Consider the following 15,239-nt stretch of genomic DNA (forward strand, 5'->3'; position numbering starts at 1 on the left):
AGACTTACCAGCTGAAGGCAGCTGTGTCCAGCGGGCCGAGGAACTGCTGCTTGTTTAGTCTATAGCCGAATCTCTGAAGCGGTGCCGAATCTTCAGAGCCGATTCAGCTGAATCGAATCACTGTCTTTCTGAATCGGCCAAATCCAAAGCGAATACTTACCACTTTGCACAGGTCTAGTGATAACACTACTGCATTTTCTTAACCCTCTCCACCTGACTGTTTCTGACTTGTTCATTTTCTTGCAAATTCATGATATAAAATAGTCATCCTCTGAAGAATGTACATGATGTACAGAATATGTCAGGCACTTCCTAAAAGGGAACTTGATGCTAACCTGGGTGACCCATAGAAAGGTGGTAGCTTTCCTAAGCATACCAAATAAATACAACTTGTAACGCAGTGAAAGGAATGTGCAGAAGGGAAGTTTGCAGGGTCCCAGTGTTTGGAGGGGTATGGAGTATTATAATCAGAACGCTGTTCTGCCTTAGCATATGTTCATGTTATCTTGCCAACAGTGGTAAACCCAGAGCTCTGTCTCACCCTTACTGAAGTTCTGTGCCTTGCAGATGCCTTTCACTTGTGCTGAGAAACCATTTTCATTAATTTGAAATCTCCTCCCAACCTACTTGAGCTAAGCAAGAAACTAGCTGTGTCATCTTAATTGCTATTCTCAATTTACACTGTGGAGGTGGAATTTTAACTTCCTGTCCTCTGGGAACAATAGTTCAGCACCTACCTCTAGGTACTTAGAGGCATACTATATCTTGATAGTATATAATGATGATTAAACTCTTGTGCAATTATAGGCTACTCAGCATTTGCCCTTTTTGGTTTCAAAGCTAAATATTTAAATATGGTATGTTTAAAGTACCCATACCACATAAGAATCAATAGAAACAGCTCTTATTTTCTTTTTACAGAAGCAGAGCATTTTGGCAGCAGAAAACAGCCTTTTCAGTAGCTATCTCCAGTTCCTAGACAAAGGGAAGACTTGGTCCAAAGTGTTGGTCACCATCCCCAAGACTGAACCCCTCGTCTTATACCTGCAAGGTGTCAGTCAGGTAAAAATGACATCCACAGAGGCATCATTCAGCAAAAAAAGTATAAGTTTCGCTATGAAAATCTGGGAAATAGGTCAAGGGATTTGGCTTACTTTCAACAGCAGAAATGAACTTGGTGTTCTGAATTTAGCACAAAGCCTCAGAGATTTCAAATTTGCATCTTATCTGTAGACAAAGATTATGTGATTGCAAGCAAATGTCTAGTTTCATCTCTCTCTCTCTTTTTCAAAGGAGGAGTGGTATTACAAAAAGGACAAAGCAATGATAATTATTTCTGTTAAAGTTTATTTTCAAAATAAATACTCAAAGGTTCTATGGATCAGTTATCTGGGAAAAAGGTTTCTAGTAAATGCAGAAGATGGCAAAGCAGTACTAATAAGATGGTGCTACTTTAAGCCTTTGTTCTTTAATGATGCTCCGGCTCTGGAGTGAATTTACACAGATACTAATGGTTTCTAAGGCCTGTGAACTGGACTATGTGCAGTGAAACCAATGTGTCTTAACAGCTGCTATTCTTTTAATTGCTTTGTTTGTAAATGACTGGAAGAATGCACTGTGGTAAGCTGGGTGATAATTTATACAGTGGATTTTTAGAATGCATGTCAAAACTTGTTTGTGGTGAGTCAAACTGAACACAAAATGATAGAATCAAATCCTAGTAGAATGACAGCAGTGAACATTAAAGCCCTTCAGACTCAGAATGGAATTGTATCCTTCAGACTCAGAGTAGAATAGCATCTGTTTCAAATTCCAATGGTGTTGCTTTAATTTGGGTGTATTGGGATAGAGGGGAGGGACCATGGGCCAAACTGAGTTTTATGTTACCAGGGGCAAGTGCAGTGATGTTGATGGATTTGCCTTGGATGAACACCAATCTATTTGACAGCATCAGAAAACAAAATTTGGCCTTTAGCTACTGTTATCCATGACTTGTAGAAAGTAAAGTTCTCCATATAACAAGTATAAAATATTTGTATGCCACTCTCAAAAACACGCATCCTATGAGAATGCATACCACAACTAAGGTCTTTAAATTGACCCTTTGTAATGCTTTAAATGCAACATTCAGAAAGCTGAAGTTTGAATTACAGGATATGGACACATGCTGCTTTTGCTTCAGCTGAATTTCACACTATACAGGGTAACCTTCCAAGTGGTTCTAGGGGCTCTGGGGTTGCCAAGCTCCAACTGGAGCTTTCCTACTGAAATAACCAGCTGAAAAAGAAATTCCCTTAGACAGGACAATATTTCTAATACAGGAACAGCTAATTTTGAGATTTTTCCCAGAATATTGGGTGAAAAAGCCTTAAAAGAAGCAGCACAGAAAAGTTGTCTTTCTACCAAATTACTCAGCTGAGGTAAAATTAACCTATACAGAACATATAAGGTCTGTATTTTTTGTAATGAAGCAATGAACAAAGCTTTATGCAGTGAGTCTCTGTACAGAGTAAATTTCACCCTCAAGGGGTGAGTCTACACAAGATGCTTTACTGTGTAGTTGACTAATCTACTCAGTAAAGCATCACCATCTACACGTGTGCACCATTTACTGCACAGTAGATAATGCATGGTAATACTTGTATAGATGCTGACTGGGAGCAAACTTGCTCCCAGTCAGCCTAGGCAGCAGGGTGGCACAGGGACCCTGTCCTGGCACTGCTCAGCTCCCCAGCTCCCCCATGGAACTGGGAGCTGGGAGCTCTCTGCCACCTGTCCTAGCTCCCAGCACAGCTGGCAGCTCTGGAAGACAAGTGGGGGGCTAGGAACCAGCCCTCGTCTGTCCCCCAGAGCAGCTCTGTGCCACATGGAGCTGGCTGCTCCAGGGAGCAGGAGGGGGCTGGATTCCCAGCCTCTGTCTGCTCCCTGGAACAGCCAGCTCTGGCTCAAGGAGAGGAGCTTGTAGCAAACCCTGTGCCCCCACCCCCCACCTGGCAGGAGTCTCCCTGGCAGCTGCCCGACACCCAGGATAATCCTCAGCAAGCCCCTTGCTGCTGGAGGGGCAGCTGTCTCCTGCCCAGTGTACATCAGGAACCTGTCTTAATGTATACAGTGCCAGGAGACAGCTGCTGCTGCATCCAGCAGAGCTCTCTTTGCCCTGTGCCCACTGAGACAGGCCCTGTGCCCCTTGCCGGCCCCCAGGCTAGCTCCAGGGGGTTGCAGGCTGTTGCAGGGGGACCAAGCAGGGCAAGAGCAGCCCTATACCAGGCTGCTCCCAATGGGAGCAAAACTGCTCCCAATAGGGAGCACATTTAGACCTGCTCCATGGAAGGCTTTGTAAGGAACTTAATTCCCTACTGTAAATTAATAGCATGTGTAGATGTGCCCAAGGAGTATCATTTAGTATAGGGTCCAAGCCCTCTCATCTGTGCAGGTGTGTGGTAGCTTGACTCCAGCAAAATCATGTAGCTCCATTTTGCCAGGGAAAGCAAAGTTGGGACTTCTCATGTGAGGTCCGGCGCAGGCTGTGGCAGGGCACAGATCTCCTTTTTTTTCTCTGGAACTTTTCTATGCTCACCCCAGTGGGGAAGAGTTTGGAGGAAAGTCAGGAGAAGAGTTGCAAATACATTTAAAGGCAGTATATGTCATTTTCAGTAACTGCTACAAACCATGTATACCCTAATGGGCATAGAGCAGTTCCGCTTGCACTGTGTGACTTGAAGGAAGTTCTTCCATGTAGGGCCTCATTACAGTCTAGTGTCTCAGGGCATCACTAATAATGATCCACACAACAGAAACCAGTTCTGGTCCACAGTAGAACAATAACAGCTGTAAAAATGTTAAATCATTTTCATCATACATTAATAGCGAAACAAAATCGGTGCCGAGGTACCATATTCTTTTCCTGTGCCTACCATATTTGATCTTGAATCCATGTTGATGTGATTAGCAGGACACTATATTAGGGGGAAAGGATGCCTTTGACACTGAGCATTGGTTTTATGACAGTTAAATTTAATGATTAGTACCCCTGACTGTTTCAGATATGGGATAAATCAGGCAACAGAACAGCAAGAAAACACCTAGGACAAGGTTAATCTGTCTTGTATTCAATAACATTAATCCTGGATTTACTGTCAGAAATCAGCAGGCACTGGCTGGGATCATAAACAATGAAAATGAGGACCTATTTCATGAAGTGTGGCAAAGAAAAAGGAAAAAAATTATGTCATAATTTCTTTCTCAGTTCCCTTTATGAACACAATTTTCTGTATGCTTCTAATTCATATATCATACGATATACTTTCTTGTAAAAAAAGTCTTTTACAAAACTTCCCCTCTTGCCAGATTAATGAATTCTGCATCCATTCTTAAATACTATATCCTAGGTGTTATTAAAGTTTAGATATCAGTCTGACTTCATCACATCTCTAATAAGCCTCTATGTGTTATTGCTTCTGCTAACATACTGGGCAGGTTCATTAATGCACTGTGGTTACTGCGCATTTAATTTAATACCTGTATAATCAAGTACTAAATAAATGCTCAGTAACCACAGTTACTGCTCAGCAAGTGCAGCTGGTGAACTCAGACTGGTGGGGTGGTAGAGTGTCCCATGGGAGCACTGGCAGGGTTTGCAGCCTCCCTGCTACCAGCCAGAGTGCCCGGTCAGCTGCAACACACCTTCCCCCCCACTCCCAGCCGGCTGCAAACCCCAGCCTACTCCCCAGCCGGCTGCAAACCCTGCCCCCCAGCTCCCGTGGGACGCTCTGCCGCCCCACCGGTCTGATTTCATCAGCCGTGTCTGCTGCGCCGTAGTGCCAGCACATGCCTTTTTAGTGATGCTACTGCCCAATAATACATTAGTACTGTTTTTGCTGTGACACGCTATTGCACAGTATTTATAGGCTACTGTGCAGTTAGTGTCTCATGTAGACATACCCACTGAAATTAGAAAGCATGAGATAAGCAGTGACAGAGCAAAAGTTTGCTGAATTCATGGTCTGGAAATGTTTTGGGGGAACCTCCTCAAATTTCCTAATATATAGGACAGGTGAGGGCAGTTATTTCATCTGGATGGCCACTTAACGAATTTTGGCAAGTTGTCAAAGGCCATAATGGTTGCCCCGTCCCTTCCCAGGTGCCCTGCCCCCTGGTTGCCATCTTGGAACTGGAAGTCTTACCCCCTAACCCCTGATCTTTGCCACCGGACATCTCTCCCCTTGATCCCAGAAGTACTCCTTTTGGGGTGGTGCCATCTTGGAACTGGAAAACAACAAAATCATATACTAAAAGTCAAACATCTACTATAACATTTTAATTTTATTTCAAAAAATATTTTGTCTTGATTTATGTGCATTTGCATAGTGCCTAATAGTTCAAAAATAAAGTCTTACTCTTGTATATTGTGTGAGAGAGGATGTGGGGTGTGGTTGGGAGTGTGTGTGTATGGTGGGTTGTGGGGTTTGTGAGGGGGTATGGCTGTGGGGGGTATAGGGTATGTTGGGGGTGTAGGGGTGTATATGTGGGGGAGTTGGGGGGGGTGGGCAGGGTGTGGGTGTATGTGGGGTTTGTGGGATGTGAGGCAGGGTATGGGGAGCCTCCCACATGTCTCCCCATGGTACAGCAGCAGCAAGCAGTGGGCTCGTGGGGTGAGGTAGTACAGGTGCTACCTCCCAGCTGCGCACAGCTCCAGCCAGTTCCAGCTGCATGTAGCAGGAAGGACCGGAGCCAGGCCAGCCCACCTCTATCACGTGGGGCTCACATGCAGCTCCCAGGGCTCACATGCCACTATGGGGAAGGCCCACGCAATGGAGCTGGCTGCCTTACCTGCTCCCTGCCACCATGTTTAGTTCCTGGGACTCCACTGAAAGTGACGGGGAGCCCCACAAGTCAAGAGCTGCACGTGGTGGCAGGGAGCAGGGGAGGCAGCTGGCTCCATTGTGCATGGCATCCCCCCGGTGGCACGTGATTCCTGGGAACTTGTACATCAGCCCTGAATCATAGGCACACGCTGGCCTGGCTCTACTCCTTGCTGCCATGTGCAACTTCTGGAACTGGCTGGTGTCATGGGCAGCTGCACCTGGATTTGTGGGCTGTGAGGTCCCTGAGGGCCTGCCACCTGCTGCTGCCACTGATGGCAGGGGCTGTGCGCCATGGAGCGGGGATGTGGGGAGGGGCATGTGGGGGACCCCACAACCCCCCACCATCCCTCACACCCTACAAAGTGCACACATCCACACCCTGCCCACCTGAGCTCCATGTTCACATCCCCTGGTTGCTCATGGGTCCCGGGCTCCATGCTCCCACCTGCCCCATGCTCCATGCTCCCACACAACTACAGCTTCCCTACCTGCTGCCCAGAGCGAGCACAGCAGCAGGGACACAAAGAAGAGTGGCTAGGCTGGGAAAGCCAAGCAGGTCCCTCGGTGGCTGCAGCAGTGCCAGCAGCAGCCCTGTCTAGAAGCTGTGTGCTGCCCAGGGCCGGGGCCCTCCCATGCATGAGGGTGGTTGTGAAGCGAGTGGGCTGGGTATGGTACAATTAACTGGTGGGTACCTGTGAGCTGGATGAAATTGCCTGGTGGGCTACATGCAGCCCACGGGCCATATTTTGCCTACCCTGGCCCTGATATAGGATCTCTAGTCTTGGCCGCTGAATAAAATATATAGTCCACCACAGAGAAACCTTGCCTACCTCCTAGAAAAGCGAACCTTAAAAAATAAAACAATATTTGACTTTTGGGAACAGGGAGAGGAAATCAAATTATGAGAAACTGAAGCTCTTGCTTATATGTAAACACAATAAAATTCTTCTCAGCTTTGAAATCAAGGGAAGAATCCTAGTGTGCTTTATGTGCCTTAATGACACGTATCTGTGTAATTGCAGTTTTGGGCACTTACACACATTATGGTTTTATTTTGCCCTGTGTGCATACTTCTTGAAAGGGAGAGAGACTCTCCCACACCTAGGCCAACCAAATAGTGATTAGGGTACTTGTCCAGGGAGGAGCAGGCACAGGTTCTAGTCCCTCCCCTCCTCTTCTCCTATCCAGTGATAAAATGAAACCAGGGCTCCCTCCCATCCACGGCAACATCTGTTTCACTGAGCTACACATCCTCTGACTTCTGTACTCTTCCTCCTGGCTTCAAACAACGCCCTCTGTTGGCTAGCCAAGGGTTGGTTTCAAGAGGAGGACTGGAGAAGAGTTTTCATGGAAGTGTAAAGTCCACAGAACTAAACCGAAAACATGAAGTACCCTAACAGAGGTGCATGTTTTCTGAGAAGGATTGGATCAATGAGTTCATCTCTTGACAGCTGAGAAAACGATGCATTCAGGAGAAAGATTGGACAACATGAACTGGAGCAACTGCTTAAATCAAGCTTTACCTACACAAAAGCAATATTTGGAAAAATTCCTAAAACTACCATCTTTTGTCCATCATGAAAATTAATTCTGGCTGCAGTTAAAATCTCTGACTGCAATTAAAATGATAGCAGCTGTGTCTGTAATAAATAAGGAAGTAATCTACTCAGACTCACAGGGAGAAGGAAGCATCTTTTGTGGTTCCTCAGAGGCCTCTAGTCATTCTAGAATAAGCATTAACTAGGTTAGAGGGTGTTATATCCAGTCCTTGTCCATGGCCACCAGAATGCAAGGTTCTAAGGGCCTGCTCCAGACACTTGTCAAGTCAATGGGAGTGTTCCCTTGCTTTTGAGGGAATTCTGAATCTGCCACAGTGTGTTAGGAGCTAATACAGAGACATCAGGTTTGGAAACTACCCAAAGGAGGACAAAGACTCTCAGCATCTAGCTAGCTATTTTTCTAATTGTGACAAATGGTTTATTTTCTTTCTGTTTTGTGTATATTTAACTCTTATTAGCACTAATGGTAGGTCTGGTCATATATTCAGGATCTTAAGTGGTGTTCCCACATTAAGGGAGCTCCACAAGAGTGGGGCCTGGCTCTTTGCTTGAACTCCCAGATCCTATATGTTGTAATCACTCATGCCACAATGTTACAAGCAATAAGTAAGTCCACTATCAGTGCTCAAATATGTGATTCTTTCAAGTCATCCAGTTCATAGACAATAACATTGAAAGGGTGCATGCTATGTGTGATTACTGACAGCATTCAGTATCCCTTAAATTTCAGTTTAACACTAATTATTTCAATATTTGGCTCGCAAAAAGCCCTTGAGAGAGAACTCTTCTTTCCATCTGGGAAGTGTGATTTGCTAATTGGTTGCTACCATCTAATCCACAAGCACTCCTTACACATTTGTCCTCAAGCGCTCCTTACTCAGACAGCCAGACCCAAGAACTGATTCAAAGTGGAATATTACATTTACCCTATGCACCGGGTTGAGGTGTCACTTATACCTCCCTGACACACTCACAGCAGGATGTAAACAAGGCTTATGTGGGACACAGGCCTGCAACTTTCCACCCAGGAAGAAAGGAGAAATAAGCACAAGAGCTCCAGAGAAGCTCATAAACTCGTAAAAGCAGCCTCTGTAGCTGCTTGCAGTCAAGAGCCTGATCTTACTTGATCCTTAGAGCTAACACTAATGGGACTGACTGCCTCTTACAGTGTTGCAGTTCCTCCAAGGCGACTCCTGCTTTTGGGTTACTAGAATCTATGGCCTGGGATCATACTGAAAGGAGGTACATGCATATATACATATGCATAAATATATATGTGTATATATGTGTGTGCACATACACACACACACACACACACACACATATATAGTCATAATAAATACATTCTAGAGAAACAAAATTGATCAAATAAAGTGGAGGTAGTATGTGATTGCTAGTACTGTGCAAGAAAAGCAGATGTAGCCTGGATATCAGTTTATTCCTATACCCCCCATGCAATCATGATCGGTGTTTTCTTTCTTAACAGTGAAGCAGACTCAGGCTTAAGTTTGACGCCCCAGCTGCTTCCGCACAAGGGCATGCACCCCTTCTCCATCTGCACAATGCACCAATTAGAAATGCACATAGCAATGTCTGTACCCAGTTTGTACGTGTGAATATCATGTATTACAGATGCAGCAAGTACCTGTAGTAATAACAGGTGTAGCTGAGGTATCAATATCTTGATGTTTTATAGGGTTTTCTTTTCCCACAAAATCATGGCACTTAAAGTAAAAACCAGTTTCTCTGGTCTTTTATGGCAATTTTGCAGCAGCCTCTCAGGGCAAAACCATACTACCCTACCACACCTGAATTGGTCCATTTGAGGATAGCATTCTGGAGGATGATTCTTAGGTAGCGTAGAGTCGTTACAGTGATTCCTGTCTTGTCACCCTGCCCTTACGTTAGAAGGCAAGGTGTTGCTATGCCCTTTTATAGGTGTTGCCAATTTATAGGGCCTGGGCCGGTGAGGCCAGGATCATGGGGCCAGGTCATGGGGCAGTGACAGCTCAGGGCTGAGCCGTGATCTGCCTGTATACCCTGCCCTGTGGTGAGGAGGGGGGTATGTGCATGTGTGTTGGGGGAGGCTGCCTGGCTCTAGGTCCCAGGGGTCAGGCAGGGGCGAGAGGAGGGAGCAGGAGGCATGGGGCACGTGCAGCAGAGCATGCCTGGGCAGTATGGTCCGTGGCTGTCCCCGCAGTGCTCCACATAGGGCCGAGCCCCGCTTGGGCTACCCGCAGCCCACTTCTGCCTGTGCCTGCCAGCCTGGCTCTGGCCAGTGCACAGCTTCTGGCAGGGACGTTCCTGGTGCAGCTGCAGCTGGCCAGGTGCTGCTCTGCTCCTCTTGCCTCCAGCGGGAGCCACCCAGCTAAAGCTTCACCCTCTGCCTACCCAGAGTGGCACAGCATGGGCAGGAGTGGGAGGAGGAGCTGCTGCTGGAGATGAGGGGACCAAAGCAGCACCAATGCCAGGGCCAGGACCAGGGCTGGGGCCTAGGGCAGCAGGACTGTTCTGCTCTTCTCACCTCCAGCTGCAGCTTCTTCTCCTGCTCCTGCCCCTGCTGTGCTGCTTCCGGAGGACAGGGGGGAAGTGGAGACCTACATCCTGAGGCAGGAGCAGCCCAGCTAGAGCTCCCTCCACTGGGCGTGGCTCAGCAAGGGCAGGAGGAGGGACCACTGCTGAAAGTGTGGGGAGCAGGACAGCCCTGCCAGCCTGGGCCCCAGCCCCAGCCAGCACGCACAGCAGGGCTGTTCCCAGTGTGGCTGCAGCCAGCTGGGTGCTGCTCTCGCCCACTTGCCTCCAGCTTCTTCTCCTGCTCCTGCCCCTGCCGCACTGCTCCGAGTGGGCGGGGAGCTTCAGCTGGGCGGCTCCTGCTGGAGGCGAGGGGAGCAGAGCAGAACCAGGCACGGCCCCACTGGAAGCTGCACACGCCAGTCGGGGCCCTGGTCAGTGGGCAGGAGTACAGCACAGGCTGCCCCAGCGGGAGCGGGTGGGGCTGGGCCCTGTGTGGAGTGCTGCAGGGGCAGCCGTGAGCCAGATTCAGTCAGTTGATGGGCTGGTTCTGGCTCATGAGCCATATTTTGGCCACCCCTGCCTTAAGGCCATTAGTTTTTTGTAACTTTCCAATCTGCTCTGCGTAACTAGCTCATCTGAGAATTGGGAAGTTACAAAGCCATTTTGTCCTCCTTTCTTCTCTTAGCTGCCACACTAGATGATGTAACAGTGCATGCTTAGAAATGGGCTCAGTTAGCTAACAAAAGGTCTGAGGGAAATCTCATTAATTGTAACTATTTCTTTATTTGAATATTATATTACTATGCAACTAAGACTGCCCACACTGTTTTAATGAGAGAGGGTCATGTTGTATGCATGCATGTATATGGTGCATCTCCATGAACATGCATGCTCACAGACATAATTTATGTGGGATGCTATAGGAACTTCCTGGACTCTGAATGTTAAAAATGGCATTTAATTTTTTAGGATTACCCCAGAATCCTGTGATTATCACTGGTTATTAGAGTATGCTAAGAGTAAAACAGCTTGACTTTCAGAGGCGTCAAGAATCTACACATGCTGTTGAAATCAACGGCTGCCTGCGGATTTTGATCCTTACTTTAGGCTCACCCTTGTGAAAATGCTGGCTTACATGACTTCACAATGGTCACACATAAAGTCAATGTCAGCTGAGACTGGTTTCACTTGTTCTTAGCTCCCAAGATGATGTTGTCTCTTGTGTTGTGGAGGTGCCTCTCCTCCCCCTTGCTGCCCTGAAGCTCAGCAGAGCAATTTGTTTATTCTCAGGCAGTTTAGGGAGTGGGTGACAATCTGGGTGTCATCAGTGGTAGTTGAATTAGCACCACTCCTTTGATCTGTGAACTGTTCCCGGCTCTAATAGCATGACTGTGGGTGGGTGAGTAGTGCAGGAGCCCTAGGCACTCTTTATGGAGAGGTTGGGATGGGGGTCACTGTCATGGAGTTGGGGATGGGGTGGGTCTTACTCTTGTGGTCCCCTGTTCCTTCCAACACTCATATACTGTGACTTCCCTGCAGTGGCTCCAGCAGCACAGTAGCAGCAGTGCACAATGTACGAGCAGCCAGAGATTTGCTGCTGTGGGGAGGTGACAGGGAGGGGTGGGAGATGTCACCTCCTTTTTTGCTGCAATAATCACTGGTATTTTGGCCACTTGGCACACATATCAGTGGCAAAAAAAAAGAGGTGACATCCCTCCCTCCCTTCCCCATGGCAGCGAACCTCCAGCCATTACCTGTGTGCTGCCACTGCCCAGCACAAAGTGCTGACAAATTACACCTCTGCCCGGCTCCTATGAAAACTGCAATGATCTGGCTTTGATTTTTTTTTCTGGACTCCAGTGCCTCCCCCTCCATCTTTGTGATGGAATTGGGAGTACTCTGGAATCTTTAGGAAAAATGATATGTTTTCTGCCCTAGAGGCAGATGGATAAAAGTGGGAATTTTTCAGTTCAAGGTCACCCAAGCACTTTGTGGTTTGCAAGGGCTAGCTGTGCTTGCATGCTGTGCTCTAACCACGCATAGGTGCATCGTCTTGGCCTCCAGGGGAATTGAATTCTACTGTTCTTGACTGGATGGGTGGATTGATTTAATATAAAGTGTCTAAAGAAAACTTAAAAGCAGAAAATACTGAGTTTCCATGTCACATTTAAAGAATTACCAAAGTCCCCAGCTTTGCTACTATTAGGGCTGGACTCTTGCCCAAAGGGACTGTTACAACTGTAAGGGCTGTTGCCAAATCCAAGTCCAGATGTGAACCAGTTTATATATGGCACAGGTCAAAATCTGGGTTGATTTGTACCCTGAGCTGCTGCACTGCTGTGGCTTTTTAAATCAGCACAGAGCCTGGAGCATGAACATTGTGCAGGCTTCAGTGTGCGTGTAAGTAGATGGGTGCATACATAAATATTCTAATTTGTTATAATACATGATAGGAAAACAGTTTATTAGCTAATCAGATACACGGGCGCAATACTGACACAGTGAATTGCCTTGGGGTACCCTCAGTTGTTGGCTTGGATGACTTACAGTTTTGTTAGATGTGTTTGGACATGGTACCTTCTTCCCTGTTTAGGAAATAGATCTTGCTTCTTAAAACTAGTGGAAAACCCACTAGAGAGAGAGAATTCTCAAATACTAGTGAGAGGAGGTGTTTGCATTCAGCATGTTGTTTGCTTTTTCTATTTCAAATGCAAAACTTTGGTAGTTCTCGCATTGACTTTTTTCCTGTGTCTTAGGATGGGCGGAGTCTTCGAGCCATACCCCTGCCTGGTTATGAAGTCAGTTTACCAAGCTCTGGTGAGAAGTTTGAAGCAAAACACATTTTAAAGCTTTACCAATCCCAACAAACTCTATATTTCAGTGCAGAGGATGAAGAACTGCAAATGAAATGGATGGAAATTCTCACCAAAGCAGCTAAAGGGGAGACTGAGGATCTAACTGAAGGAATCAGTAACCCATAGAGCAAATTCCATTTAGTTTCTTTAACTCATGCTATATACCGTCACTTGAATTCGGTGTTCATGGCACTTTGGAATCTGTATGGCTTTATATTTTCATGTGTCTGCGTAAGAATCTCAGTGGTTTCACTCTCTTTTTTTCTTTTTGTACATTTATCACGTGCAGTACTAGCTATCTGACATATATTACATTAAAGGAAAAAGTAGTAGTAGTTGTTGACTGTGTTTATGCTGGTTTTAAATTGGAAGATAAGGAAGAAAGCATTAACTTTATCAAAGGTAATGGAAGACCAACAGTCTCTTGTTTTCCTAAATGTATATTTTTCAGTCCTTTCAATTGCTGTTCAGTGCAGGGTGTGTATAGTCTGTGATTAGGTATATAAATGCTGCCTTTAAGTTAAATGTTGTAAAGGCTTGTGGCTGGCCACTGACATTCCGTTCTCTGTCCTTCCCCTTCTGATAAGAATATGGTCTTTGTGAAGTGTGAACAATGTACTGAACCTTTTCTTTTACTAAGCTGTTTGTCTCTGCTATTTTGAGATGACCCATTCACAAGATGTATACTGTAGAAGAGACTTTTAATAACTACTGCAAACCATGCAGAAGAGAACATTAAGAAGCCTCATAAATATTAAGCTTTTATATATTGTGTTTTGTTTGATCTTGAAACCAACATGTTTTTTATTTCTTTTATGAACCCATTTTAATGTAAGTGAACCAACATTTTATACTGCAACCCAGGATGTAACCAATAAACAAGAACATTTTTAGTATACACAGTACAAAAAGGTGACTTTTTTGTTGTATTGGTTAACTTTTTTAAGTAATCTAGGATTTATTTATATAATTTGTAAATAATGTTACATAAGTATTTTAAGAAGTTTTAAAAGATTTGAGCTAATAACAGGGTTTAGTGCATAGGATGATATGAGATATTTGTATGAATTGAATTTGTAATTTAATTTCCTTGTTCACCTGTATTTGTCTTTTTCAAACCTTAAGTGCTTATCTATTTAAATAAATCCATACCGTTACTCGTAAGCCAAATCTCCGGAATACTGCAAGCTTTAGATCAACATTTAACATAAGTACAGTATGAGAGTCCCATCTGTTTTTAGTAATAGCAAGCATGTAGTGCTGATACACAAGGAGAAAAAAATGAAATAAAATTTGTCACAGTGGTATGATTTTTAAACGCTTTGGTTTAACTTTTGTTCCCTGTTCAGCCTTCGACATTTTCTAGCTGTCGTTTGTCAGTGGAGAGTGCTGATCCATAGTCAAAGTTTCAGTTCGGAGTGTTTGAAAATTAAGGCTTCAGGCCGGTGCGTATTACTGTCCCATAAGACACCTCTCCACTGACTAAGGATTTAATTGTTTGGTTTTACTTTTAAAAAGTGCCTTTGCTCTTAACAAAATTTAATTTGCTGCTTAGGTAACTTCCAGTAGTTCTGTCCCTACAGTGCTACAATCAGTAGAGACACTTAACAAATGAATATGACATTCCAAAATTTTTCAATTTATAGATTTGTAAAGGTAATGTTTCACAAAAAAATGATTTACAAGTCTTTTGATTTTAACATTTTCAGTATTTTGTTTTCTAGTTTTCCCTCAATTTTCTTTCTTTCTGTTTTTGGCTACTGAAAGAGAAAGGAAGAAGAAATGGTAAGCCCAAGCCAGAAAAGGTTGATAAATTTGTTGTTTTCTAGCTTTAGTAAAAAAAAAATGGTAAAATCTTATTTTTTTAAAAATATTCTAGTTCAGCACCTTCCTTAGATGCCCCCTTACCCTCCCCCAGAAAAAGTGTTTTCTCATCTGTTGGCGCATCTGTATGAGACACTACTGTGCAGTAGCATTGCCAGGCACTTACCATGCGGCAACGTTACTGTGCAGTAGTAACGAGCTACTGTGCAATAGCTCATTTGCTACTGTGCAGTAACATCGGAAAAAAGTATGTGGTGATGGTATTGCACAGTAATGCCGGTTACTGTTGCTTATGCAAGTACTAAATGACCGAGCAGTAACAACTGCACCGTCCACTGTAAATGTAGACACAGCCTGTGTGGAAGATTGACACATGAGGGCAGAGGCCAGGTCCTCAAAGGAAAAGTTTCTCAGTGTCTCGCATCTATCTGGATTCTGCCTGGAGAAACCCTGTCAGTCACAGTTGCCTATGTAGGTTAAGGTTATATAGGTTAAAACCCAGAATTTAAATTCCACCTCACACTTAATGGAGTCCAGTACAGATCCAAAAGCTCTGGTGCTCTTGGACGTCAACATGGAAATCTTTTTCCTCAAGGGCAGCCTAGACTCTAACAAAGTCCCCA

At 45.0% G+C, this 15,239-nt stretch overlaps 1 protein-coding gene across 2 annotated transcripts in view; it reads left to right on the plus strand.

The window, feature by feature from the left end:
• FGD3 (FYVE, RhoGEF and PH domain containing 3) overlaps positions 1–14,110 on the plus strand; it is a 177,106-nt gene extending 162,996 nt beyond the window's left edge. For both annotated transcript variants that reach the window (XM_019536933.1, XM_019536934.1), the window contains 2 exons: positions 922–1,062; positions 12,694–14,110. In XM_019536933.1, the coding sequence (XP_019392478.1) occupies positions 922–1,062; positions 12,694–12,918 (366 nt within the window). In that variant the 3' untranslated portion in view covers positions 12,919–14,110. The remainder of the gene's footprint in view (positions 1–921; positions 1,063–12,693) is intronic.
• The last annotated feature ends 1,129 nt before the right edge of the window (positions 14,111–15,239 follow it).

This window comes from Crocodylus porosus, unplaced genomic scaffold (genome assembly GCF_001723895.1).
Source record: "Crocodylus porosus isolate Cpor-Errol unplaced genomic scaffold, CroPor_comp1, whole genome shotgun sequence".
NCBI classification, from domain to species: domain Eukaryota; kingdom Metazoa; phylum Chordata; order Crocodylia; family Crocodylidae; genus Crocodylus; species Crocodylus porosus.